Source organism: Procambarus clarkii, chromosome 46 (assembly GCF_040958095.1).
Source record: "Procambarus clarkii isolate CNS0578487 chromosome 46, FALCON_Pclarkii_2.0, whole genome shotgun sequence".
In the NCBI taxonomy this organism is placed as follows: Eukaryota; Metazoa; Arthropoda; class Malacostraca; order Decapoda; family Cambaridae; genus Procambarus; species Procambarus clarkii.
The window spans coordinates 19,538,240-19,564,607 of record NC_091195.1 but is presented as its reverse complement, the minus strand read 5'-3'; the positions used below and the strand labels follow the sequence as shown (position 1 = coordinate 19,564,607).

General features: G+C 45.6%; 1 protein-coding gene across 4 annotated transcripts in view; it reads left to right on the top strand.

Moving 5' to 3' along the window:
* The first annotated feature begins 2,767 nt into the window (after positions 1-2,767).
* Positions 2,768-26,368, top strand: part of nSMase (neutral sphingomyelinase) — a 39,886-nt gene continuing 16,285 nt past the window's right edge. For 2 of the 4 annotated variants that reach the window (XR_011222179.1, XM_069301772.1), the window contains exons 1-8: positions 2,768-2,869; positions 4,633-4,720; positions 7,373-7,514; positions 15,526-15,747; positions 17,157-17,255; positions 19,170-19,382; positions 23,204-23,332; positions 25,933-26,044. Coding sequence is in view for 3 of the 4 variants with exons in the window: in XM_069301772.1 (XP_069157873.1) it covers positions 4,647-4,720; positions 7,373-7,514; positions 15,526-15,747; positions 17,157-17,255; positions 19,170-19,382; positions 23,204-23,332; positions 25,933-26,044 (991 nt within the window). In the remaining variant the exon portion in view is untranslated. Of the gene's footprint in view, positions 2,938-4,632; positions 4,721-7,372; positions 7,515-15,525; positions 15,748-17,156; positions 17,256-19,169; positions 19,383-23,203; positions 23,333-25,932; positions 26,045-26,368 lie in introns of all 4 variants that reach the window. The other 2 variants (XM_045762375.2, XM_045762376.2) reach the window with 2 other exon arrangements.

The following is a 26,368-nucleotide window of genomic DNA, read 5'->3' as shown; positions in this document are numbered from 1 at the left end:
CAGAGGCTTAGGGTCCGCCCAGTGGGCCAGCCAGAGGCTTAGGGCCCGCCCAGTGGACCAGCCAGAGGCTTAGGGCCCGCCCAGTGGGCCAGCCAGAGGCTTAGGGCCCGCCCAGTGGGCCAGCCAGAGGCTTAGGGCCCGCCCAGTGGGCCAGCCAGAGGCTTAGGGCCCGCCCAGTGGGCCAGCCAGAGGCTTAGGGTCCGCCCAGTGGGCCAGCCAGAGGCTTAGGGTCCGCCCAGTGGGCCAGCCAGAGGCTTAGGGCCCGCCCAGTGGGCCAGCCAGAGGCTTAGGGTCCGCCCAGTGGGCCAGCCAGAGGCTTAGGGCCCGCCCAGTGGGCCAGCCAGAGGCTTAGGGCCCGCCCAGTGGGCCAGCCAGAGGCTTAGGGCCCGCCCAGTGGGCCAGCCAGAGGCTTAGGGCCCGCCCAGTGGGCCAGCCAGAGGCTTAGGGCCCGCCCAGTGGGCCAGCCAGAGGCTTAGGGCCCGCCCAGTGGGCCAGCCAGAGGCTTAGGGCCCGCCCAGTGGGCCAGCCAGAGGCTTAGGGCCCGCGCAGGAATATCCCTGCAAACAAACAAAAAAATGCCTTGACGGGGATAGGAAGCCAGCGGCTTGTCAAAGGTCTCCCATTTTTCTTGTGAATTTTAACAGTAAACTAACTCCCAGGCACCTATTTACTGCTAGGTGAACAGAAGCATTAGGTGACCAAAAACTTGCCCAACCATTTCTATCGAGCTCGGGACTCGAACCCGACATTGCCGATTGTGAATCGAGAATGAACTCATCTGTGCTCCCGAGACGCTACGGGTGAAAAAGGATATGCTGTTGTCTGTCCTCGACAAGCCGCCGGCTTCCTGTCCTCGCCGAGGCCACAAGTGTTAGTGGCTCTTTGATAAATCAGGAAAGCATGGCGTGTTCAGAGAGAATTATCAGGGGGGAAAGTGCCAAACCGTCACGACTATATAGCACTTGAAAGGGGCCAGGACAAGGATTTGGGATGGGACGGAGGGAAGGAATGGTGCCCCAACCACTTGTATGGACGGTCGGGGGATTGAACGCCGACCATGCATCAAACAAAACCGTCGCTCTACCGTCCACCCCCAAGTGATTGATACGAAGCTTTGAACCCTTATATTGGCTACATATGACCTTTTAAATAAATAATCTGTCAATGTGTTTAGTATTTTAAACAGGCTTCCTGTCCCTGATAACAGGGCTCGATACTAGAGCAGGCTCTCGACCTTCCAGGAGAGCAACAACAATCAAGTGTAACATCAACCAGGTATCCTGGGGAAGGCCAGTCACTGGAGGAGGTCACTATCGGTTCAGAAGTCCTCTGGGACTCCCAATTACTATAGTCCCCCCTAACACACTGGGACTCCCATCTACTATAGTTCCCCCTAACACACTGGGACTCCCATCTACTATAGTCCCCCCTAACACACTGGGACTCCCATCTACTATAGTTCCCCCTAACACACTGGGACTCCCATCTACTATAGTTCCCCCTAACACACTGGGACTCCCATCTACCATAGTCCCCCCTAACACACTGGGACTCCCATCTACTATAGTTCCCCCTAACACACTGGGACTCCCATCTACTATAGTCCCCCCTAACACACTGGGACTCCCATCTACTATAGTTCCCCCTAACACACTGGGACTCCCATCTACTATAGTTCCCCCTAACACACTGGGACTCCCATCTACCATAGTCCCCCCTAACACACTGGGACTCCCATCTACTATAGTTCCCCCTAACACACTGGGACTCCCATCTACTATAGTCCCCCCTAACACACTGGGACTCCCATCTACCATAGTCCCCCCTAACATACTGGGACTCCCATCTACTATAGTTCCCCCTAACACACTGGGACTCCCATCTACTATAGTCCCCCCTAACACACTGGGACTCCCATCTACTATAGTTCCCCCTAACACACTGGGACTCCCATCTACTATAGTCCCCCCTAACACACTGGGACTCCCATCTACTATAGTCCCCCCTAACACACTGGGACTCCCATCTACCATAGTCCCCCCTAACACACTGGGACTCCCATCTACTATAGTTCCCCCTAACACACTGGGACTCCCATCTACTATAGTCCCCCCTAACACACTGGGACTCCCATCTACCATAGTCCCCCCTAACACACTGGGACTCCCATCTACCATAGTCCCCCCTAACACACTGGTCCTCCCATCTACCATAGTCCCCCCTAACACACTGGGACTCCCATCTACTATAGTCCCCCCTAACACACTGGGACTCCCATCTACCATAGTTCCCCCTAACACACTGGGACTCCCATCTACTATAGTTCCCCCTAACACACTGGGACTCCCATCTACCATAGTCCCCCCTAACACACTGGGACTCCCATCTACTATAGTCCCCCCTAACACACTGGGACTCCCATCTACCATAGTTCCCCCTAACACACTGGGACTCCCATCTACTATAGTCCCCCCTAACACACTGGGACTCCCATCTACTATAGTCCCCCCTAACACACTGGGACTCCCATCTACTATAGTTCCCCCTAACACACTGGGACTCCTATCTACCAGAGGTCCCCCTAACACACTGGGACTCCCATCTACTATAGTCCCCCCTAACACACTGGGACTCCCATGTACGAGAGTCCCCCCTAACACACTGGGACTCCCATCTACTATAGTCCCCCCTAACACACTGGTCCTCCCATCTACCATAGTCCCCCCTGGGCGAGAGCGGCGGGCGCCGTGCTCTGTGGTGCGGGAGGCGGAGGTGGCGCCGTAGCGGCGTGAGAGCGAGCAGGTGTTGTCAAACTGGCCTGGGAGGTGGACCGCTCGGCCTCCCTCCCTCCACTCTCCACTTCTATCCCGTAATTACGCACCTATCCTCTCTATACGCTCGCCTCTGTGTGTGGCCCGGGAGCTGAGGCTCGAGTGTGTGTGTGTGGTTTCAGACTTGGATTTCGAGTGTGATCTTAGACTTCTGATGGATCGAGTGTGATCTTAGACTCCTGATGGATCGGTTGCTCACTTCGACCTTCAAGGAGGACCTTAAGGAGGATCTTATGGGACGTCTCATAAGGAGGACCTTATGAAGACCTATAAGGTCTTCCTTATGGGACGATTGCGTAGTGGAGCGATTGTGTGGGGGTTTTACATATGTTTTTATTGGTTTATACCTTCTAAAATGTGTGTTTTATGGGTAGTTTATTGGAAATACGAGTGTTTGAGTCCTGTTTTGTATTTGGGTTTTATTCAGGGGCCAAAAGGAGTAGTCGTGATAGGTCATTGCTGATCTCTAATCAAACCTAAGCTAGCATAGCTTAGCGTAAGCTAATCTGTTGTATCCTGTCGTAACCTAACAAGAAATAAAAAATAGTCGTTTGTGCGTGCGCTCTGCGACATGTGTGACATCGGTGAGGTAGATCAGGCTGTATTCCCAGCGATTTTTGTATATTACTGCTTAGTTTGGCGATCACTATATATAAATCAAGTTATTTCGTCTACAGGCATTTAATATGATCCTGTGGTCCTGGGATCGATCCCAGGCGCCGGCGAGAAACAATGGGCAGAGTTTCTTTCATCCTATGCCCCCCTGTTACCTAGCAGTAAATAGGTACCTGGGTGTTAGTCAGCTGTCACGGGCTGCTTCCTGGGGGTGGAGGCCTGGTCGAGGACCGGGCCGCGGGGACACTAAAGCCCCGAAATCATCTCAAGATAACCTCAAGAAGATCCCCCCCCCTTCCTCCCCCTGTAATGTCACACTACTGTACACACTTTCCCCAGCGTGCAACCCCCCACAACAGTTGCCTAACTCGCAGGTACTTACCTTGAGGTTACCTTGAGGTGCTTCCGGGGCTTAGCGTCCCCGCGGCCCGGTCGTCGACCAGGCCTCCTGGTTGCTGGACTGATCAACCAGGCTGTTGGACGCGGCTGCTTGCAGCCTGACGTACGAGTCACAGCCTGGTTGATCAGGTATCCTTTGGAGGTGCTTATCCAGTTCTCTCTTGAACACTGTGAGGGGTCGGCCAGTTATGCCCCTTATGTGTAGTCAATGTCACTTGCAGGCAATGAGTCACAATAACGGGGCTAAAGTATGTTGACCAGACCACACACTAGAAGGTGAAGGGACGACGACGTTCCGGTCCGTCCTGGACCATTCTCAAGTCGATCGTCCAGGACCGACCGAAACGTCGTCGTCCCTTCACCTTCTAGTGTGTGGTCTGGTCAACAATCCCAGGTACTTACTGCTGTGAAGAGAGGCATCAGGTGAAAGAAAACGTGCCCTGTCCCATCCGGGGGTCGAACCTTGGATCCCCGATGACGCGTCGAGGACGAAGACTACTGTACCACAGAACCCTTATCTTTGTAATGACTTTACTGGAAGTTAAATTTTTGCTAATCTAACGAGTGGAATAATGACTTTACTGGAAGTTAAATTTTTGCTAATCTAACGAGTGGAATAATGACTTTACTGGAAGTTAAATTTTTGCTAATCTAACGAGTGGAATAATGACTTTACTGGAAGTTAAATTTTTGCTAATCTAACGAGTGGAATAATGACTTTACTGGAAGTTAAATTTTTGCTAATCTAACGAGTGGAATTCATTAGTGAATGTGTGTTTATTTCCAGAGTGAGAGGAGCAGATGACTGTGCCAGAACATGCTCAAAAGGATAACACGATGGCTGTGGAAATCAAGGTTTTGACCATAAATGTGTGGTAAGCCGAATTTTCTAACTTTTATGTCGCTGAATCGGTGTGTGAGAAATCATGCTAAAGGGAATTTTAATTAATAATAATAATAATAATTTTTATTTAGGTAATGTACATACATACATAAAGAGATTTTACAAAGTTTGTTGGCTTTATAGATAGAGCTAGTACATACAATGCCTAAAGCCACTATTACGCAAAGCGTTTCGGGCAGGTTCTCTTCTCTTAAACTATGCTTAAAGTACTATATATGTATCACATATGCTTAAACGTACATAACTATCTACGGGCTCACCATAGCCCGTGTTACTTGGAACTTTTTGTTCCATGTAGCGAATCTTTTAACAACAGCTTAAAAGTACCATACTAAAAGACCATTTATATTTTATTGGTGAATGAGTTTATTTGTATACATTTCATCCCCAGTAATATATACACTTAAGTTTTGTCTCGTCACGCCACCCGTTCTCTCTTCCTATTACCATATCGAAGTTCTGTAGCATTACAACAACCACCACTAATACACCGCAACTATACATCACTACATCATCCCTCCCCCCCCCCCAATTCTACAGCTACGATCACCCTACTGTACAGTCTCAACCTCCCCCCCCCCCCCCCCTCCCCAACACTACACCAGTGCAGCCACATCCACCCAACTCAACAACTACATCCTCTCAATTTCAGAAGTTAAGCAAGTCACTAATGTTAAGGCCACACCTAGGGGAAGAATTACTAGGAGACAATTGGTCAAAGTTGGCCAGCACTGTAGAAGAGCCGATCGGTTGAGCGGACAGCACACTGGACTTGTGGTCCTGGGTTCGATCCCGGGCGCCGGCGGGAAACAATGGGCAGAGTTTCTTTCACCCTATGCCCCTGTTACCTAGCAGTAAAATAGGTACCTGGGTGTTAGTCAACTGTCACGGGCTGCTTCCTGGGGGTGTAGGCCTGGTCGAGGACCGGGCCGCGGGGACACTAAAGCCCCGAAATCATTTCAAGATAACCTCAAGAAGAGATGTGTCAGCATATAAGATGATTGAGCCTTGCAAGAGGGGTTACCATGGTTACATGCTGCAGGGATAGTGAATGTTGCAATGCATGTGGTGTCTCGGTGTCGGAGATGGGAAGCCTGTTAGGTTTACCGAGATCCCACTAGGGCCATTGACTCAAATGTTCCCAGGCTACAACCTATTTAGGCTACACCTATTTAGTGTTATGTGAATAAAGGCATCAGGTGTAAGATGCACCTAGCTCAAGGATTCAAACTTCCCCAGCATGCAAGTCACAACAGTTGCCTAACTCCCGGGTACCCATTTACCGCAAGATGAACTCAGGTATTGGGTGTAAGGTCTCCCCCTAGGCCAACTACTGACCTTCCCCTTCACGCAACCCACAACAGTTTCCTGACTTCCAGTTAGGGAGGAAGTTAGGCAATACTATTTACTATTAGGTGAACAGAGGGGGGGTACGGTTCCTCCCTCCTGAGGAAGGAGGAACTGTACCTAAATGTGTGTGTCCTGCCGTGGGTATCAAGCTCAGGACCTTCCGGTTGTGGGCTGACTTTGCTGATCACAGAGCAGCAGGAACCTAACAGAAAATGGTACATAGCTGTTACCCAAAATGCAAAGCATTTGGCGTTACATAACTATCCTACACCCTGTGTTTTGATCCCAAATACAAGATACAGATATTGTCTGTTACTAATCTTAAGTTTGTGATGAACTATTGTCTTATGTTCTCCCCCTTTTGTTGTACAGCGTTCTACGTTCTGAGCTCGCAGTCGAGGGACAGAAGTGGTTGGGCATGTCCACCTATAGCAGTGAAATAAACCATGTGGGGGTGAAAAGCTTCTGTTTTCTGTCTTACATTGTGGTTTGTTAAGCTTGAAACTGTTGCCTTTTATGCATTATACTTGGCTTGTTAAAGAGGTGGTATGGATGACTATCCTTTGTGAGTGATTAGAGTGTATCGGGTTTTTAGAGTTCTTGTGTGTTTATTTAGTCATTCCCAACCACTTGGGGCGGACGGTAGAAAGATGGTCTCGCGTCATGCAGGTCGGTGTTCAATCCCCCGACCGTCCAACTGGTTGGGCACCATTCCTTTCCCCCGTCCCATCCCTCTTCCTTATCCTGACCCCCCCCTCCCCCTTCTAAGTGCTATAAGTCGTAATGGCTTGGCGCTTTCCCCCTGACAATTCCCTTATTTAGTCATCTTTATATATATTCAGTATCTGGTGTGTGTGTGTATATATGTATATATACATTCATATATACAGTACATACACATTATTGAAAGAAAGGACAATATGAAATAATAATGTTACTTAAATTATTTAGTCATTGACTGAGCAATAGAGAAGTGCTTTTGTCTTGTTTATGCATAGTATAGCAATGTTATGATTTAGAAGACAAGGGATATAAACACACCAGTATGTGCATATTGTGTACGTGTCCACATCCTGGACAATAGGTGCGGAGGCCTGGTCGGGGACCGGGCTGCGGTGACGCTAAGCCCCGAAATCATCGCAAGGTAACCCTCACTGTCATTGATTGCCAAACTGCATATACAATACACTAATACAGTACTCAGTTCTTGGCATATATTTTTTATTTGATTTGTCCATTCCAATAATTTTTATGCAAAGTTTAATTTTTTTAGGGGCATACCTGGCATTTCCAAGAACAGGGAAGCTCGCATGGAAGCAATTGCTAACCAACTCGTAACTGGACCGGATGAATTTGATTTTGTATTTCTCCAAGAGATTTGGTCGAAGGCTGACTATTGCTTTTTAGCTTCTAAGGTAAGTACAGTACTGTAATAAAACCATTATGATTTTGTTGTGAATTCTGTCACGTAACATTTTTCAGGTGAGGTCTCGGTGAATAAACAAATCACAAATTCCTGCATAGGTTGCACAAGGGCTGAACAAACTTAGAGATATAGGCATAGAGATGTGGTTGCCAGAGGAACACACACAGAATATTGTGGTTGAATATTGTGTGTCGCTTTCCAACTTCAGACTTGCTTTTAATTATGGATGGTGAAACACTAAAGAAATTGTTCATGATTTTTGTGAGACCGAAATTGAAATATGCAGCAGTTGTATGGTGTCCAATTCTCAAGAAGCTCATAAATAAACTAGAAAAGATGCAACAACATGCTTTAAGAACTGAAAAACAGGAATTACGAGGAGAGACTAGAGGCGTTAAACATGCCAAAACTCGAAGATAGAAGAGAGGTGATATGATCACCGATTACAAAATACTAACAGGAAATACTAATAGTCTGAATTGACAAAGAGGAATTCCTGAAACCAGCAGTTTCACTAAAAAGAAGACACAGATTCACGCTAAGAAAACAAAGGTGCCAAAAATATATTGGAAAATTCTCTTGTGCAAACAGAGCGGTAGACGGAACAAGTTAACTTTGATTCGTCAGACCAGATAATAGATCATTGATTGTAGTTCGGAATCTTACACATTTTCTATCAAAGACGAGATATTTTACATCATGTCAACATTAGAAAAATGAACAGAAATTAGCTTAGGATTATGGGGTGCACAATACACTAAAACTCACAGGATGAGTATGGGGTGCACAATAAACTACCGCTCACAGGATGAGTATGGGGTGCACAATAAACTACCGCTCACAGGATGAGTATGGGGTGCACAATAACTTCCGCTCACAGGATGAGTATGGGGTGCACAATACACTACCGCTCACAGGATGAGTATGGGGTGCACAATACACTAAAACTCACAGGATGAGTATGGGGTGCACAATAAACTACCGCTCACAGGATGAGTATGGGGTGCACAATAAACTACCGCTCACAGGATGAGTATGGGGTGCACAATAACTTCCGCTCACAGGATGAGTATGGGGTGCACAATAAACTACCGCTCACAGGATGAGTATGGGGTGCACAATAAACTACCACTCATAGGATGAGTATGGGGTGCACAATAAACTACCACTCACAGGATGAGTATGGGGTGCACAATAAACTCCCACTCACAGGATGAGTATGGGGTGCACAATAAACTACCACTCACAGGATGAGTATGGGGTGCACAATAAACTACCACTCACAGGATGAGTATGGGGTGCACAATAAACTACCGCTCACAGGATGAGTATGGGGTGCACAATAAACTACCACTCACAGGATGAGTATGGGGTGCACAATAAACTACCGCTCACAGGATGAGTATGGGGTGCACAATAAACTACCACTCACAGGATGAGTATGGGGTGCACAATAAACTACCACTCACAGGATGAGTATGGGGTGCACAATAAACCACCACTCACAGGATGAGTATGGGGTACACAATAAACTACCGCTCACAGGATGAGTATGGGGTGCACAATACACTACCACTCACAGGATGAGTATGGGGAGCACAATAAACTACCACTCACAGGATGAGTATGGGGTGCACAATAAACCACCACTCACAGGATGAGTATGGGGTGCACAATAAACTACCGCTCACAGGATGAGTATGGGGTGCACAATAAACTACCACTCACAGGATGAGTATGGGGTGCACAATAAACTACCACTCACAGGATGAGTATGGTGTGCACAATAAATCACCACTCACAGGATGAGTATGGGGAGCACAATAAACTACCACTCACAGGATGAGTATGGGGTGCACAATACACTACCACTCACAGGATGAGTATGGGGTGCACAATAAACTACCACTCACAGGATGAGTATGGGGTGCACAATAAACTACCACTCACAGGATGAGTATGGGGTGCACAATAAACTACCACTCACAGGATGAGTATGGGGTGCACAATACACTACCACTCACAGGATGAGTATGGGGTGCACAATAAACTACCACTCACAGGATGAGTATGGGGTGCACAATAAACTACCACTCACAGGATGAGTATGGGGTGCACAATAAACTACCACTCATAGGATGAGTATGGGGTGCACAATACACTACCACTCACAGGATGAGTATGGGGTGCACAATTAACTACCGCTCACAGGATGAGTATGGGGAGCACAATAAACTACCACTCACAGGATGAGTATGGGGTGCACAATAAACTACCACTCACAGGATGAGTATGGGGTGCACAATAAACTACCACTCACAGGATGAGTATGGGGTGCACAATACACTACCACTCACAGGATGAGTATGGGGTGCACAATAAACTACCACTCACAGGATGAGTATGGGGTGCACAATAAACTACCGCTCACAGGATGAGTATGGGGAGCACAATAAACTACCACTCATAGGATGAGTATGGGGTGCACAATAAACTACCACTCACAGGATGAGTATGGGGTGCACAATAAACTACCACTCACAGGATGAGTATGGGGTGCACAATAAACTACCGCTCACAGGATGAGTATGGGGTGCACAATAAACTACCGCTCACAGGATGCGTATGGGGTGCACAATAAACTACCGCTCACAGGATGAGTATGGGGTGCACAATAAACTACCGCTCACAGGATGAGTATGGGGTGCACAATAAACTACCGCTCACAGGATGAGTATGGGGTGCACAATACACTACCACTCACAGGATGAGTATGGGGTGCACAATAAACTACCCCTCACAGGATGAGTATGGGGTGCACAATAAACTATACTCACAGGATGAGTATGGGGTGCACAATAAACTACCACTCACAGGATGAGTATGGGGTGCACAATAAACTACCACTCACAGGATGAGTATGGGGTGCACAATAAACTACCACTGATAGGATGAGTATGGGGTGCACAATAAACTACCACTCACAGGATGAGTATGGGGTGCACAATAAACTACCGCTCACAGGATGAGTATGGGGAGCACAATACACTACCACTCACAGGATGAGTATGGGGTGCACAATACACTACCACTCACAGGATGAGTATGGGGTGCACAATAAACTACCACTCACAGGATGAGTATGGGGTGCACAATAAACTACCGCTCACAGGATGAGTATGGGGTGCACAATAAACTACCACTCACAGGATGAGTATGGGGTGCACAATAAACTACCACTCACAGGATGAGTATGGGGTGCACAATAAACTACCGCTCACAGGATGAGTATGGGGTGCACAATAAACTACCACTCACAGGATGAGTATGGGGTGCACAATAAACTACCACTCACAGGATGAGTATGGGGTGCACAATAAACTACCGCTCACAGGATGAGTATGGGGTGCACAATAAACTACCACTCACAGGATGAGTATGGGGTGCACAATAAACTACCACTCACAGGATGAGTATGGGGTGCACAATAAACTACCGCTCACAGGATGAGTATGGGGTGCACAATAAACTACCACTGATAGGATGAGTATGGGGTGCACAATAAACTACCACTCACAGGATGAGTATGGGGTGCACAATACACTACCACTCACAGGATGAGTATGGGGTGCACAATAAACTACCACTCACAGGATGAGTATGGGGTGCACAATAAACTACCACTCACAGGATGAGTATGGGGTGCACAATAAACTACCGCTCACAGGATGAGTATGGGGTGCACAATAAACTACCGCTCACAGGATGAGTATGGGGTGCACAATAAACTACCGCTCACAGGATGAGTATGGGGTGCACAATAAACTACCACTCACAGGATGAGTATGGGGTGCACAATAAACTACCGCTCACAGGATGAGTATGGGGTGCACAATAAACTACCGCTCACAGGATGAGTATGGGGAGCACAATAAACTACCACTCACAGGATGAGTATGGGGTGCACAATACACTACCACTCACAGGATGAGTATGGGGTGCACAATAAACTACCACTCACAGGATGAGTATGGGGTGCACAATAAACTACCACTCACAGGATGTGTATGGGGTGCACAATAAACTACCGCTCACAGGATGAGTATGGGGTGCACAATAAACTACCGCTCACAGGATGAGTATGGGGTGCACAATAAACTACCGCTCACAGGATGAGTATGGGGTGCACAATAAACTACCACTCACAGGATGAGTATGGGATGCACAATAAACTACCACTCGCAGGATGAGTATGGGGTGCACAATAAACTACTCACTGTCGGTAGTGGTAAACAAATCAGTAATGGAATAGGTTTTTGGAGGCTGGAGATAATTGATAAAAATAAACATTAGACATCTTTTCATTTTGGTTGTGATTGGCGATTAAAAAGTTTTTCTTAAAAAAAAATAATAAAAAATATAATTTTTGGCATGATAACTTTGTAATATAGATAAATGTTGTATGTTAAATCCTGCCTCATTAAGCTAGACAGGATGTTCTCCAATCTCTGCTAGGATAGAACGTTGGTGTTAGACAGGATGTTCTCTAATCTCTGCAAGGATAAAATGTTGCGTGTATGGTACTCGCCTAACTGTGCTCATCTAACTGGATTTACCCGCGAGAGTGAGGGGGGGATTGAACGTCCTAACTTCGTGTACAATTACATGAACTTCATGTAACTTCATGGATAATTATGTGAACTTCATGTAACATATTCATTAATGATGACACAAACCACAAACGACTCCGTTTCTCCATCTTCTGATTTGGGGTTTGGTCATAATATCGGTTCGCAGACAAGACAGAAATATATCTGACTTAGGAGGGGTCCCGGTAGTACAGTCGGGTTCATTCTCGACGCTCAATCGAGAATTCCGGGTTCGAATCCCGGAGCGGGACAGAAATGGTTGGGCACATTTCCTTTCACCTAATGCCGCTGTTCACCTAGCAGCAAGTAGGTAACCAGGAGTTAGTCAGTTTGATGTGGGGTTGGACAAGATGGATGGATTGCATGCATCAGTCTCTTGAGACTGATGGACGTCTCAACATCCGGGATGTCCCAACATTCCCTGTCGACTAGGGATGACCTCGATAAAAGCCTAAAGTCTAACATATATAAATAAACTCTGTCTTCCCATTCCGCGACACAGTGAATTATTAATTATTATTATTATTATTAAGTTTTTGTTAATTAGTGACAGCATACCTGTGAATGCTGCATCAGGCCAAGACTTTTTGCATCAAATAATTGTCAAGAATTACAAAAAGCTCCATCTCACTGTTGACAAATATACTATGGGGATGTAGGCTAAACACCCATGGAATCAACTATCCACCAAAGCCATAAATAGCCAGACATTACTTTAGCTTAAAATTCACCTGGAAGAAAATCTTTAGACATAATGGGTGGGTGGGGGAACTTTTGACAAGCCACAGGTAAATTCAGGTAAATACCCAACACTTAAACCCAGCAGAAATAGCTCTACATGGTGCAGGCGATGAGTCACAATAACGTGGCTAAAGTATGTTGACCAGACGACCACACTAGAAGGTGAAGGAACGACGACGTTTTGGTCCGTCCTGGACCATTCTCAAGTCAATTTTTTGTCGACTTAGCTCTACATTTCACCCTATGCCCCTGTTACCTTGCAGTAAAATAGGTACCTGGGTGTTAGTCAGCTGTCACGGGCTGCTTCCTGGGGGTGGAGGCCTGGTCGAGGACCGGGCCGCGGGGACACTAAAAAGCCTCGAAATCATCTAAAGATAACCTCAAGATACATGGTACACTGTATTGTATTCATGGGACTGTATTGTTGACTTGTATAAAAGTGGCAGCAAAGCCACTTTGGCTGATGGTACGAACATTGCACATAATATAAATCTCTGAAAGCACAATAAAGTAAAATTCATAACTGTTAGAAAACTGATTGACTAGATAGCTGTTTTAGGTGGAATTCTGCAACACATTAACCGCAACATAGAAGGCTGGCACATTTGCTATCCTGGATAATGTGCAGAGAACGTGTACTGCCGAAATTCATTCCGTAAAACTGTGGAGAATTGCATGGTGGGGAAAGGTCAGCTTAGGGGAACCTGGATAAGCATAAGAACAGGCCACCTGTCTCTGACAACAGGATTTAATGATTGGCAATGCTTAAAATCCCTCAAAATGTATTGTGGAATGCAGTTGAGAATCATAATCTACATCTGGAAAATGTTAAGGAGGTCTGGTTCCAAATTTGCTCAGTGTAATAACTACTTATATACAACAAGAGGTATGGCAGAATGAGCAAAATAACTCCACTGATAGATAAGCCTGCGATAAGTACACCATGGGAACTGTAAACAACAACCCAAGACTTTTCATCACACTTTGAAAATATGAAGGAAATTACCTAGTGAAGCTAGGTAAGCCGGTCGGCCGAGCGGACAGCACGCTGGACTTGTGATCCTGTGGTCCTGGGCTCGATCCCAGGCACCGCCGAGAAACAATGGGCAGAGTTTCTTTCACCCTATGCCCCTGTTACCTAGCAGTAAAATAGGTACCTGGGTGTTAGTCAGCTGTCACGGGCTGCTTCCTGGGGGTGGAGGCCTGGTCGAGGACCGGGCTGCGGGGACACTAAAAAGCCCCGAAATCATCTCAAGATAACCTCAAGATAACATCTCAAGAAGCTAAATTGTGTTAAAAAGTAACTTGATAATCACCTACAGAGGATATCTAATCAAACAGGCTGTGTTGTTGAATTCCCAAGTACCTGCAATACGTGGTGGTGCAGCCCTCGTGGCGCAGTCACAACACACTCGCCCGGCGCTTCACGAGCGCTTTGGCCTGGGTTCGTATCCTGGCTGGGGAGGATTGACTAGGTGCCAATTTTTAACTTTATGCCTCTGTTCATCCAGCAGTGAATGGGTACCTGGTTGTTAAATGATTTGGCGGTTCGTATTCCAGGGAAAGTTCGGAATAAAATAAAATAAAATAAAAACCTACTGTAGGCTACAGGTACCAGAAGTTTGGCTCATCAAGCCACTAACCAGAAAGCGTGCACTGACAAGGCTGTAGAGGGTCAGCAACTTCTGGAACCAATGGTAACTACGAACACAACCAGGCGAATGCATTTCAGTTATCTTCAAATGTAGCAAAGACACCATCTTGAGGTTATCTTGAGATGATTTCGGGGCTTTAGTGTCCCCGCGGCCCGGTCCTCAACCAGGCCTCCACCCCTAGGAAGCAGCCCGTGACAGCTGACTAACACCCAGGTACCTATTTTACTGCTAGATAACAGGGGCATAGGGTGAAAGAAACTCTGCCCATTGTTTCTCGCCGGCGCCCGGGATCGATCCCGAGACCACAGGATCACAAGTCCAGCGTGCTGTCCGCTCGGCCGACCGGCGAGGGAGCCAGTCGGCCGAGCGGACCATAGACACGATATTTCAATATGACCTTAGTAAAGTTATCACAGTGCTCTACTTCCTGCAGTAGTTTTCTACAGTGCTTTTCTCACGAGATTGGTAAGCAGGGTAAGGATAAGCAGATGATGAGTCACAATTACGTGGCTGAAGATATGATGACCAAACCACACGCCAGAAGATGAGGAGACGACGATGTCCGTTCTGGATCATTATCAAGTCAGTTGTCACAATTGATTATCACAATCGACTCAATAACGGTCCAGGACGCACCGAAACGTTGCCGTCTCCTCTTCTGGTGTGTGGTTTAGTCATCAGGGTAAGGACAAGTTTCGTCAGCTATATAAAGCATGGAGGTAACTATTTATTTGTATTCCTAAGAACACAAGAATAAAGGAAACTGTTGATGACCTACAGTGCCAGCCAAGGCGGCTCCTACATATAACCACCCAATCTCATTCATGCATGCACATATGTCTAATCTATGCTTGAAACAGTCTAGCGATGGCATGTCTGTTAAGTTACACGGTAATTTGTTCCATAAATCTACAAAGCCTAATTCGGAACTAATTCATTACCGATGTCTTTCCAGGTAAATAAAGTGTTGCCTTTTGCTCACTACTTCTTCAGCGGCGTTATCGGGTCAGGAATGTGCATCTTCTCCCGCTCACCGATCACCGAAGTCTACTTTCACAAATTCACCCTCAACGGCTTCCCTCACAAGATCAACCATGGCGACTGGTGGGGTGGCAAAGGTGTGGCCTTGTGCAAGAGCACGCGCTACGGAATTCCTTTCATCCTAGCTAACACGCACGTAAGTTGAACCTGCACGCCGCTCCCCGCTCCCCCTTCCCTGTTTTATTCTCTCCCACTAGCACCATGAATGTTTGAGTAGCAAAGCCCTTTTTTCTATGATATTTGTTGACTTTATTAACCTTATCCTCCACTGAATTTTTTTAAATGCATTTTATGTCAAATTTCTGTTATTTAAATTTACAGTACAACCCATTTTAGGATATTCCCTGACGATGTTTCACCATACAAGGGATCTTGGCCTGATTACTCGTCCACCAGGTCTTCGATATTAGATTATTTGAACACAGTATTAATTAAATAGGTGGGCTTATTGACCTTGATATTAACCACTAAATGGTACTACAGCAAAGTGCAATGCAACTAAAAAACATTAACAAATCAAATAGGAAATAATTGCATATGATGATTGTAACAGTGTAAAGGCTGAAGGTGAATTCATTCCTCGTATAATATTAGCATTAAGTAGCTGGGAAGGTGATAAGGTACATCTGAAGAAGAAAAACAAATGGCGTTCGCTTGTTGATGGAGGCATAAACAGAGACAGTAGGGAGGGAGGGAATTATCAGGGGATAGCGCCAAGCCATTGTGACTATATAGCACTTGGAAGGGGTCACGATAAGGATTTAGGATGAGACAAATGGGAGAGGAATAGTGCCCAACCATTGGACGGTCGGGGATTGAACGCCGACCTGCATGAATTGAGACTCGTTGCTCTACCGTCCACGCCCAAGTGATTGGGAACAGAGGCTGGAATGGATATGGTTTCCTGTCCCACACAAGCCCTTCCACAGTTAGTCTCATTATAGTCCCTAGTTTCCCATCTCTACTGTTCACCTATGCTAACAGTGAGTGGATGTTATGCTAACAGTGAGTGGATGTTATGCTAACAGTGAGTGGATGTTACGCTAACAGCGAGTGGATGTTACGCTAACAGCGAGTGGATGTTACGCTAGCAGTGTGTGGATGTTACGCTAACAGCGAGTGGATGTTACGCTAACAGCGAGTGGATGTTACGCTAACAGCGAGTGGATGTTACGCTAACAGTGAGTGGATGTACGCCAAAAGATATACACAAAATATGGCGGGGGGGGGGGGGGGGAGATAGCAAAATAGGCAGTCAAGTGACTTGCAGTTGTTAATAGCGTAGAGGGTTTGTTTACCGCAAAGACTCGTATTCTTGGTAGACTGTAGTTTTCCCGCTCGACATCTGGGGAAATTCTTATCGCCAGTGGGTTGTACTGTACCCGAAACATACCCGTTTATGTTGTGCACACACACACACCTCTTGTAATGCTGCATCTTGTTCCAAAAAAAAAAAAAAAGGGTTGGGAAGAAACATTATTTTGTACATAGCGGAAGTGGTTCGTTTTAGTTCTGCATCACAGTTTCTGTTGCTCTTTCCCACAGCTTCTAGGTGTCTACCAAAGTAAAGGTGTCACTGGACACCTATGTTGTTGTTCAAGAGGAAAGGAGAATGATGATGAAGAGCAACCAATAGTAAACAAAGTACCTTTATCTCATCTGCCTGTAGCTGTATTAGAAAGGATATATACTCTCGTATCCTTTTTTTGATTTTTTTTGGATGATTTGATATAATTGCCGCACACGCCTGATGCAAGTACCGCGTCCTGTACTTGTTGGCCATTTTTTCTTTTATTGTGTTTCTCTTTTGTTTTTGTTTTTCCTTTTTTTTTTTTTTGTTCTGGGTTATTTTGCTTTTAACTGGTAGTGTTTTGCCAGCTGTGTTGTCTTTGGGTTTCGTGTATCATTTTGCTCCGCGTAGCAGTGTGGTATCGTAACAACTATCTCAGGCTGTGTATTTTGAATATACTTTTATCCCCCCCCCCCCTATTCATAATCTACATCCAGTATGTATAATCCAGAGAAGAGGAATTTAGATTTGATGAATGCTATACACTTATAAAAATATAATGCTGTAATAATTTTGTTACGCTATATATTAGAATGTTAGTGGTTTATTAGTAGGTACAAATTGTATATTACATAAAGCCACTAGTACATAAAGCATTTCAGGCATAACTTATAATCCACTACTGTATTTTGAAACCATTAAAGAAAGGCTTTATTCACTTCACATGCGAAATGCTGCCACGAACGCGTCACAGTTGCCACATTCTACCGTTTGCCATTTCCATTCATGCTTAAAATCATCTAACATAAAATGCTTCCATAAAGTACTATGCTACCAAATGATGCAGTAAAAAATATTTCTTCAAAAATGTGATTTTTAACACTGTATTTTACGTTAGTTATTCCTGATTTGAGTGCTAATTGCCGTCAACAAATTGCGCTCAACGTAGAGAAAGTATTCACCTTGGCTTCGATGACGAGAAGCATAGTAGTTAGTGTGTGTAGGGAGCCGGTCGGCCGAGCGGACAGCATGCTGGACTTGTGATCCTGTGGTCCCGGGTTCGATCCCGGGCGCCGGCGAGAAACAATGGGCAGAGTTTCTTTCACCCTATGCCTATGTTACCTAGCAGTAAAATAGGTACCTGGGTATTAGTCAGCTGTCACAGGCTGCTTCCTGGGGGCGGAGGCCTGGTCGAGGACCGGGCCGCGGGGACACTAAAAAGCCCCGAAATCATCTCAAGATAACCTCAAGATAGATCGGGGTCTAGAGCCTGGAGCAGGTATACAATACTTATATCTCACTGTTCCTTGACGAGACTTGAATGCCATTTGTAATGGCATTTGTAATTTGTAATGGAATGCCTACTCGTTGTGTAACTCATTCTTCGTTTGAATTGCTGATTTAACATTACTTAAGTGTTTTGTGGTGCACATTAATTGAGAAATAAAATTTTTGTCACTAACAGTCCAATTTTTCAGTGAACAATTACACTGAAGCACCTTTTGCTATGATTACTTGTTTTTTGTGTTAACTGTCTGGTAGGCGATTCAAATTGTTAACTAATAGTTACAAATGGCAGATATTGCACCGCTTTTGCTATGCATGCTCCACTCTGCAGCTATTCTGCCTGATATTCAGTACTGATTTCGTAATGATCTCTATGGGATTTGTAAATGGTGGCCTTGGCCCCCCATTCACAAAGACGAAGCCGCTCCATCTATGGTACAGGACCCACAATTGAGTTTCTAAGAGTCAACCCATTCTTTAGGGAAATAGAAAGCTACACATCATAAATAATTCATTGGGGATAAATGATGATTTATCATTAAAACAAAAAAACATCTATATGACTGATTATCTGTATGTCCGGGAAAGGATTTCTCACATATACCCTCTGTAGAAGTACGATTTCAATTCCTAAGATAAAACAGGCGGATCATAGACAAATCAATAACCAAAAAAAAGTGGGTCATAAAGAAATGAAGAAAACACTTTGATTTTGTTGTATAATTGATAGTACATTGATTTTATTTCTTTGGAATTAACAGCTTCACGCAGAGTACAACAGAAAGAATGATGAATACGTTCACCATCGTGCTGTCCAAGCCTTCGAGACTTCCCAGCTGATCCGCTTGTTCCAAAAAGCCAAGGCGGTTCTCATATTTGCTGGCGACTTCAACTGCACACCCACAGATTTTGCCTACAGGATTGTCAAGTTCTATGGCAACCTGGTCGACACCTATACTGACAGTCCCACTAAGGTTAGTACTATACTTACGGCTACCTGGTCTACCAGGCCTGGTCGACGACCGGGCCGCGGGGTCGCTGAGTCCCGAAATCACCTCAAGGTAACCATAAAGTCTTGCCGAGATTGTCGTAGTGGTGTGTGTGTCAAGTTGTATGAAAACATGAACGACACCTATACTGACAATCCCACTATGGTTAGTACTTGCGGCTATCAAAAATTGCTATAATGATTTGTTTATAATCCCACTACATTGTAAAATAGTTGAGGCAAATTTGTATTATTTCGACTCACTACACACAGAGATCACACTAACGTGATGCATCAAATGAACAAATCCACAAGGGCCGTGACGAGGATTCGAACCTGTGAATCCTCGTAGCTCAGTCGATTAAGGCAGTGTCTGGGATGCTCCCGGACGCAGGTTCGAATCCTCGTCCCGGCCCTTGTGGATTTGTTCATTGTATTATTTTGGTTCATATTCATAAACACTGTAATGTGGCATTAATACTGTACAAAATATGTTGTCCTTCAGTATTGGGAAATGTTATATTTAAATACCAGCATTGAAATTTAGTTTTTCTTTATACTAGGTTAGGTTAGGTTAGGTTAGGTTGTTAGGTTAGGTTAGGTTAGGTTAGGTTGTTAGGTTAGGTTAGGTTAGGTTAGGCTAGGCTGTTACATGCTGTAGTTCTAAAATATTGAAGGACACAATATTTTCTATCGACCAAAAAATAAGGTGATGTCCTCACCTTATTTATCGATGAAGGGCACTTCATCAATAAATAAGGTGAAGAGCACCCTTCCCTCTAAACACCACCACCCTCTACCTCCCTTGCCCCCACAAATGTACCCACTGTCCTATTCTTCCCTATTTCCTCTACACCTCTTGCCTGGGAAAGGTGCATTTATGTAGGGGCAGGAATTTACCAGATCAAAGGGTGAACAGAGGAATGAGATGCAACCCACAGCAGTTGTGGGGGAGGGGGGTTTTGGGAAACAGGGTGCGATTTGGAAACCGGTTTACAACCCACAACAGTGGGAACCTGTTGACCAACTAGGGGTGCTATAAAATAGGATAACTGTTGGAGCCAATGTTTTCTAAAAACCGGTGCCGGACCAACCAGGCTGTGGTGGGTATGTGGGCCGCTCCAAACAACAGCCTGGTGGACCAAACTCTCACAAGTCAAGCCTGGCCTCGGGCCGGGCTTGGACAGTAGAACAACTCCCAGAACCCCATCAACCAGGTATATGTGGGCCTGCGGGCCGCTCCAAGCAACAGCCTGGTGGACCAAACTCTCACAAGTCAAGCCTGGCCTCGGGCCGGGCTTGGACAGTAGAACAACTCCCAGAACCCCATCAACCAGGTATATGTGGGCCTGCGGGCCGCTCCAAGCAACAGCCTGGTGGACCAAACTCTCACAAGTCGAGCCTGGCCTTGAGTCGGGCTTGGGCAGTAGAACAACTCCCAGAACCCCATCAACCAGGTATCAACCAGGTTAATGTATGACAACTTTAGGGATTTTGAAGACGTTCTGTCAAGATGATAGAGCTAACAAGATGGGGTACTGGTAATCGAAAGGTATACTACATGCAACGGTATACTATGATGCCCAAAAGGTATACTACATGCATCGGTATACTGTACCACGAGGCCCAAAAGGTATACTGTACTACATGCGGATGATGAGTCACAATAACGTGGCTGAAGATATGACCAAACCCCACATCAAAGGATGGAGGAACGACGACGTTTCAGTCCATGCTGGCCCATTATCAAATCGTGTGTGCATCGGGTATCAAGCCGGGTATACAACAGAAATAGCGGGATTAGTAGAGATAAAAATGGACAAGCACAGTGCACCTGTGTACACAGAAATGACAAGATATATCGGCTTCTAACTATATATATTGAGGTTTGGTAGAGCCAGCCAGTTTATGCCCACTGTAATAACATACAATAACTGTACAACAGTTTGCTGTTTTACTGGCTTTCAATGCCATTGTGTCCATGTCTCGGCTTTGGTCTCGGTGATTCTGGCAGGTCGGCCGAGCGGACAGCAGGCTGGACTTGTGATCCTGTGGTCTTGGGTTCGATCCCAGGCGCCGGTGAGAAACATTGGGCAGAGTTTCTTTCACCCTATGCCCCTGTTACCTAGCAGTAAAATAGGTACCTGGGTGTTAGTCAGCTGTCACGGGCTGCTTCCTGGGGGTGGAGGCCTGGTCGAGGACCGGGCCGCGGGGACACTAAAAAGCCCTGAAATCATCTCAAGATAACCTCAAGATAAGGTCTAAGCTTATTAATGTAATCCAAATTATATGGGGTCCACGCACATTCCAGTTAGCCTAACATTCTAGTTAGCCAAATTTTTACCTGGAATGTCAAAAAATTAAAACCACTGATGTATTTGTTTTTTTTTTTGTTCAGCAAAAATTTTGGTAACTCAATTTTTTGAGTTGTCAAAAACTTGAACTTGAATTTATTCGGAGTACCCAAAGATTCAGGTTACTGGAATTCAAATTACCGAGCTCTTACAGTTCTTGTGATATTGGCCTCTTGTTTCTTTGTGAATCTTGAGGTTATCTTGAGATGATTTCGGGGCTTTAGTGTCCCGGCGGCCCGGTCCTCGATCCTGTGGTCCCGGGATCGAACCCGGGACCACAGGATCACAAGTCCAGCATGCTGTCGGCTCGGCCGACTGTCTCGAGTCCCTTGAATGTCCCTTGGCATGGGCATTTGGCTGCCATTCTTTACTCTGGGCCTCCCTTTCCTAACGTTCTTCTTTCACTGTTCAACCCAGTTTGAATTTGTTTTGTGGAAGAGCCAAACTCTTCTACTGTATAGAGTAAACTCGGGGAGGTACCGACAAGACAAAATATCCTCGAGAAATAAAATTAGGAATAGAAAAAAATATCAGCCCAAGTTGGAACACAAAACAATGGAATCAAATTGAAGAAATTTAGATTTGGAAAAGAAATGGGTTAACAATGGTATGGAAATGTAGATCTGTGTAGGTTTGTAGATGTGTAGAACAAGCAGGGCGTGCCTTAGGAGCTGCAGGACCCAATTGGGAACGTTTTCACAGCCAGGTTCTATGAAAATTTTCACTGGCAGGTTCACAGCCAGGGTCTGTGTCAGTGAAAAGATTTATTCAAAATATTAATATTATTTTTGTTTAGAAAAACATTAAAAATGAAAGTGAACAAGATTGTTGGAAATTATTTTTGGGGGGTTTCTAAAAATAGACGTTTATTACAAAAAAACAAAGCATACTGTATTGTCTGACTCGTATCTGTATTTTATCATAACAAATTCATCAGACTCAATTGGAAGCCGTGGGTGCAATTGGCTTAAAGCCGGCCTTTGCCGAACAAGTTGCCAAGAAGCAGGCGATGAGTCACAATAACATGGCTAAAGTATGTTGCCCAGACTACACACTAGAAGGTGAAGGGACGACGACGTTTCGGTCCGTCCTGGACCATTCTCAAGTCGATTGAGAATTATCAAATCGACTTGAGAATGGTCCAGGACGGACCGAAACCTCGTCGTCCCTTCACCTTCTAGTGTGTGGTCTGGTCATCAAGTTACCAAGAAATAAATCGACTGGAGAGCATAGTTGGAAATGCACAAGAGTAGCATGGGTTAGATAAACATAGGAGCTGCCGGCTTACTTGGCTCAATAGGCCTTTCCTGATTCTTTTATTATTATGATCTTATTTATTATCATTCCCTTCTTTCCCCTCTCTTCTCTTACACTATTCACTCCCCACCTTGTATTCCTCTGTATGATACTTTTATTGTAAAAGAATATTTACAGTTCTGGACATATTTTCCAGGTACCGGGCTCTAATGGAGAGAGCAATGAAACTCCAGCAAACAGTTACACTAACGTTAAGGCCCTGATCGATAACCCCAGCGGCAACAGGATTGATTATGTATTTTATCAAGCCTCTAAAACTCACAAGGTAAGGGACTTGGGAAACACACACAGAGATCACACTAACGTGATGCATCAAATGAACAAATCCACAAGGGCCGTGATGAGGATTCGAACCTGCGTCCGGGAGCATCCCAGACACTGCCTTAATCGACTGAGCTACGTGTCAGTCTACCTGAGCTACTTTTACCCTGTCGTAGCTCAGTCGATTAAGGCAGTGTCTGGGATGCTCCCGGACGCTGGTTCGAATCCTCGTCACGGCCCTTGTGGATTTGAACTTGGGAAAAGTGAAGTGAGAAGTATTATCTAGCCAGAACTGAAACTGTCGTGTCTACGCTGACCGTTGGACAAAGTCAGACAAGTCGATGATCTAGAATCCTCTCCAGGTATTGCTGCTGCTGCTGCTGTGTAAACTGGTTATCTGTATACTGTATTTCCTCCATCCCCTACGTTTTCGTTCTATTTGTCATGGAATGTGACTTGGTGTAGTTGAAAGGAAAGGGAGGGGGGTGGTTATTGTAATATTGTGTTGCTTCCTGGTTGCAGACAGATACAGTAACCTAGTGGCTTGGTAGTTTGTTAGAGTGCTGCTTGGCTGTCTCTTTGATGCTAAGTTATGCCTGGAAAGGCTTTTGAGTTTATAAGGACACTGTCCATATTCTTTGCGGGATTGAGTATTCTCTAGTGTCTTCTTTTGGTACCAGTTTGATCCCAAGAGGAAAGTGAAGTGTTTTTCTCGGCTCCAGAGCGGAATGTTGACCTACACTATGCCATAACCTAACCAACAGGGAGCAACCAAGTCAGAACCCTGGAAACACAAACCGAAACTGTCTCTATTTTCCGCTTGTTACAACTTGTAATAAAGTTGTTAAATCTTGGCTTAATGTGTTTATGACGTATTAGAATGTTGTTACAACTTGTTATATTGGTTGTTATAACTGGTTAGGAGGTGTTAAAACTTGTTCGAACGTTGTACCAACGTCGTAGTTTCGGTGTGTGTTTGGCGGGAGAGCTCTGAAAGTGTGTTTACTGAGTACTTGTTTCCACCTTGTATTGCATACATTTATATATACTCAAAATATATATATTGCAGTCTAATGATGGCTGTAACAAATATTTAATTACTGTGTAGTACCAATAATGTGCTATGCCAAGGTTTTCTGTAATATGTTAGAACATAATTTCCTGTGTGTGAGAGATTTAACTGTTCATTTGATACCTTTATATACAGTATATATGAAATAAAGTTTTAATCCCTATAGTACAGTAGTACCTGGTTGATGGGGTTCTGGGAGTTGTTCTACTGCCCAAGCCCGGCCCGAGGCCAGGCTTGACTTGTGAGAGTTTGGTCCACCAGGCTGTTGCTTGGAGCGGCCCGCAGGCCCACATATACCTGGTTGATGGGGTTCTGGGAGTTGTTCTACTGCCCAAGCCCGGCCCGAGGCCAGGCTTGACTTGTGAGAGTTTGGTCCACCAGGCTGTTGCTTGGAGCGGCCCGCAGGCCCACATATACCTGGTTGATGGGGTTCTGGGAGTTGTTCTACTGCCCAAGCCCGACCCGAGGCCAGGCTTGACTTGTGAGAGTTTGGTCCACCAGTAGTAGTAGTAGTAGTAGTAATAATAATAATATTTTATTTAGGAAAAGTACATACATAGATGCAGAGTTACAAACATACTGTTGGATTTAGAGATAAAGCTAGTACATACAATACCTAAAGACACCAATACGCATAACGTTTCGGGCAAGTCTGTAATCTCATTAGTGTTTTGAAATTGGAGCGGGTGTAATAACCCTTCATTAAAACGCTTGGTTGAGGTGATGCTGAAGAGCACAGTACTAGTATTAACACTATTGAATATTTTCAATAAATAACAAGTTATCGGTAATTTTTGACACTGAAGCCTTAGCTTGAGGCTGGATACTACAGTACTGTGGAGTAAACAGGACTGTAAGATATAAGGAGCAGCAGGGCCACGGTGCAGGGAGTACCAGGGCCGTGGTGTGGAGAGTAACAGGTCCGTGGTGCGGGGGAGTAACAGGTCCGTGGTGTGGGGGAGTAACAGGTCCGTGGTGCGGGGAGTAACAGGTCCGTGGTGTGGGGGAGTAATAGGTCTGTGGTGCGGGGGAGTAACAGGTCCGTGGTGTGGGGGAGTAACAGGCCCGTGGTGCGGGGGAGTAACAGGTCCGTGGTGCGGGGAGTAACAGGCCCGTGGTGCGGGGGAGTAACAGGTCCGTGGTGCGGGGAGTAACAGGCCCGTGGTGCGGGGAAGTAACAGGCCCGTGGTGCGGGGGAGTAACAGGTCCGTGGTGCGGGGGAGTAACAGGTCCGTGGTGCGGGGGAGTAACAGGTCCGTGGTGCGGGGAGTAACAGGTCCGTGGTGCGGGGGAGTAACAGGTCCGTGGTGCGGGGAGTAACAGGTCCGTGGTGCGGGGGAGTAACAGGTCCATGGTGCGGAGAGTACCAGGTCCGTGGTGCGGGGAGTAACAGGTCCGTGGTGCGGGGGAGTAACAGGTCCGTGGTGCAGGGGAGAGTAATAGGTCCGTGGAATAACCATCGTACGGCTTCGATGTTTTATTCGTTGATTTAATTTGGATTTAATTATACATTTATTGGTTGTTCTTTTCAGGTTAAAACCAAAGTGTGTGATCAGCCTTGGCCACAGAGAGTTCCGCAGCAAGATTTCAGTTTCTCAGACCACGAGGCTGTTCGTTCTATTCTCACAATCACCCCTATCAAAGGTTAGTATGAAAACATCATTAATTCTTAGTATGAAAGCAATCGGTCCAGGATGGACCAAAACGTCGTCTCTTCATCTTCTGGTATGTGGTTTGGTCATCGTATCTTCAGCCATGTTATTGTGTCTCGTCGTCTGCATCATTAAACTCAGGGGCTCCTATTTATCCTTCAAAATTTGCATAGCACTTTAAGATGTTTGACCCTTGATGCACATGACGTCTTAAGATGTTTTCTGTACTTTGCAACATTTAAAACTCCAGCTGGTACACAGTGTACCCAATCGGGATTTGAGGCCTCTAGTAAACATCTACCATCTTGAAAAGTGA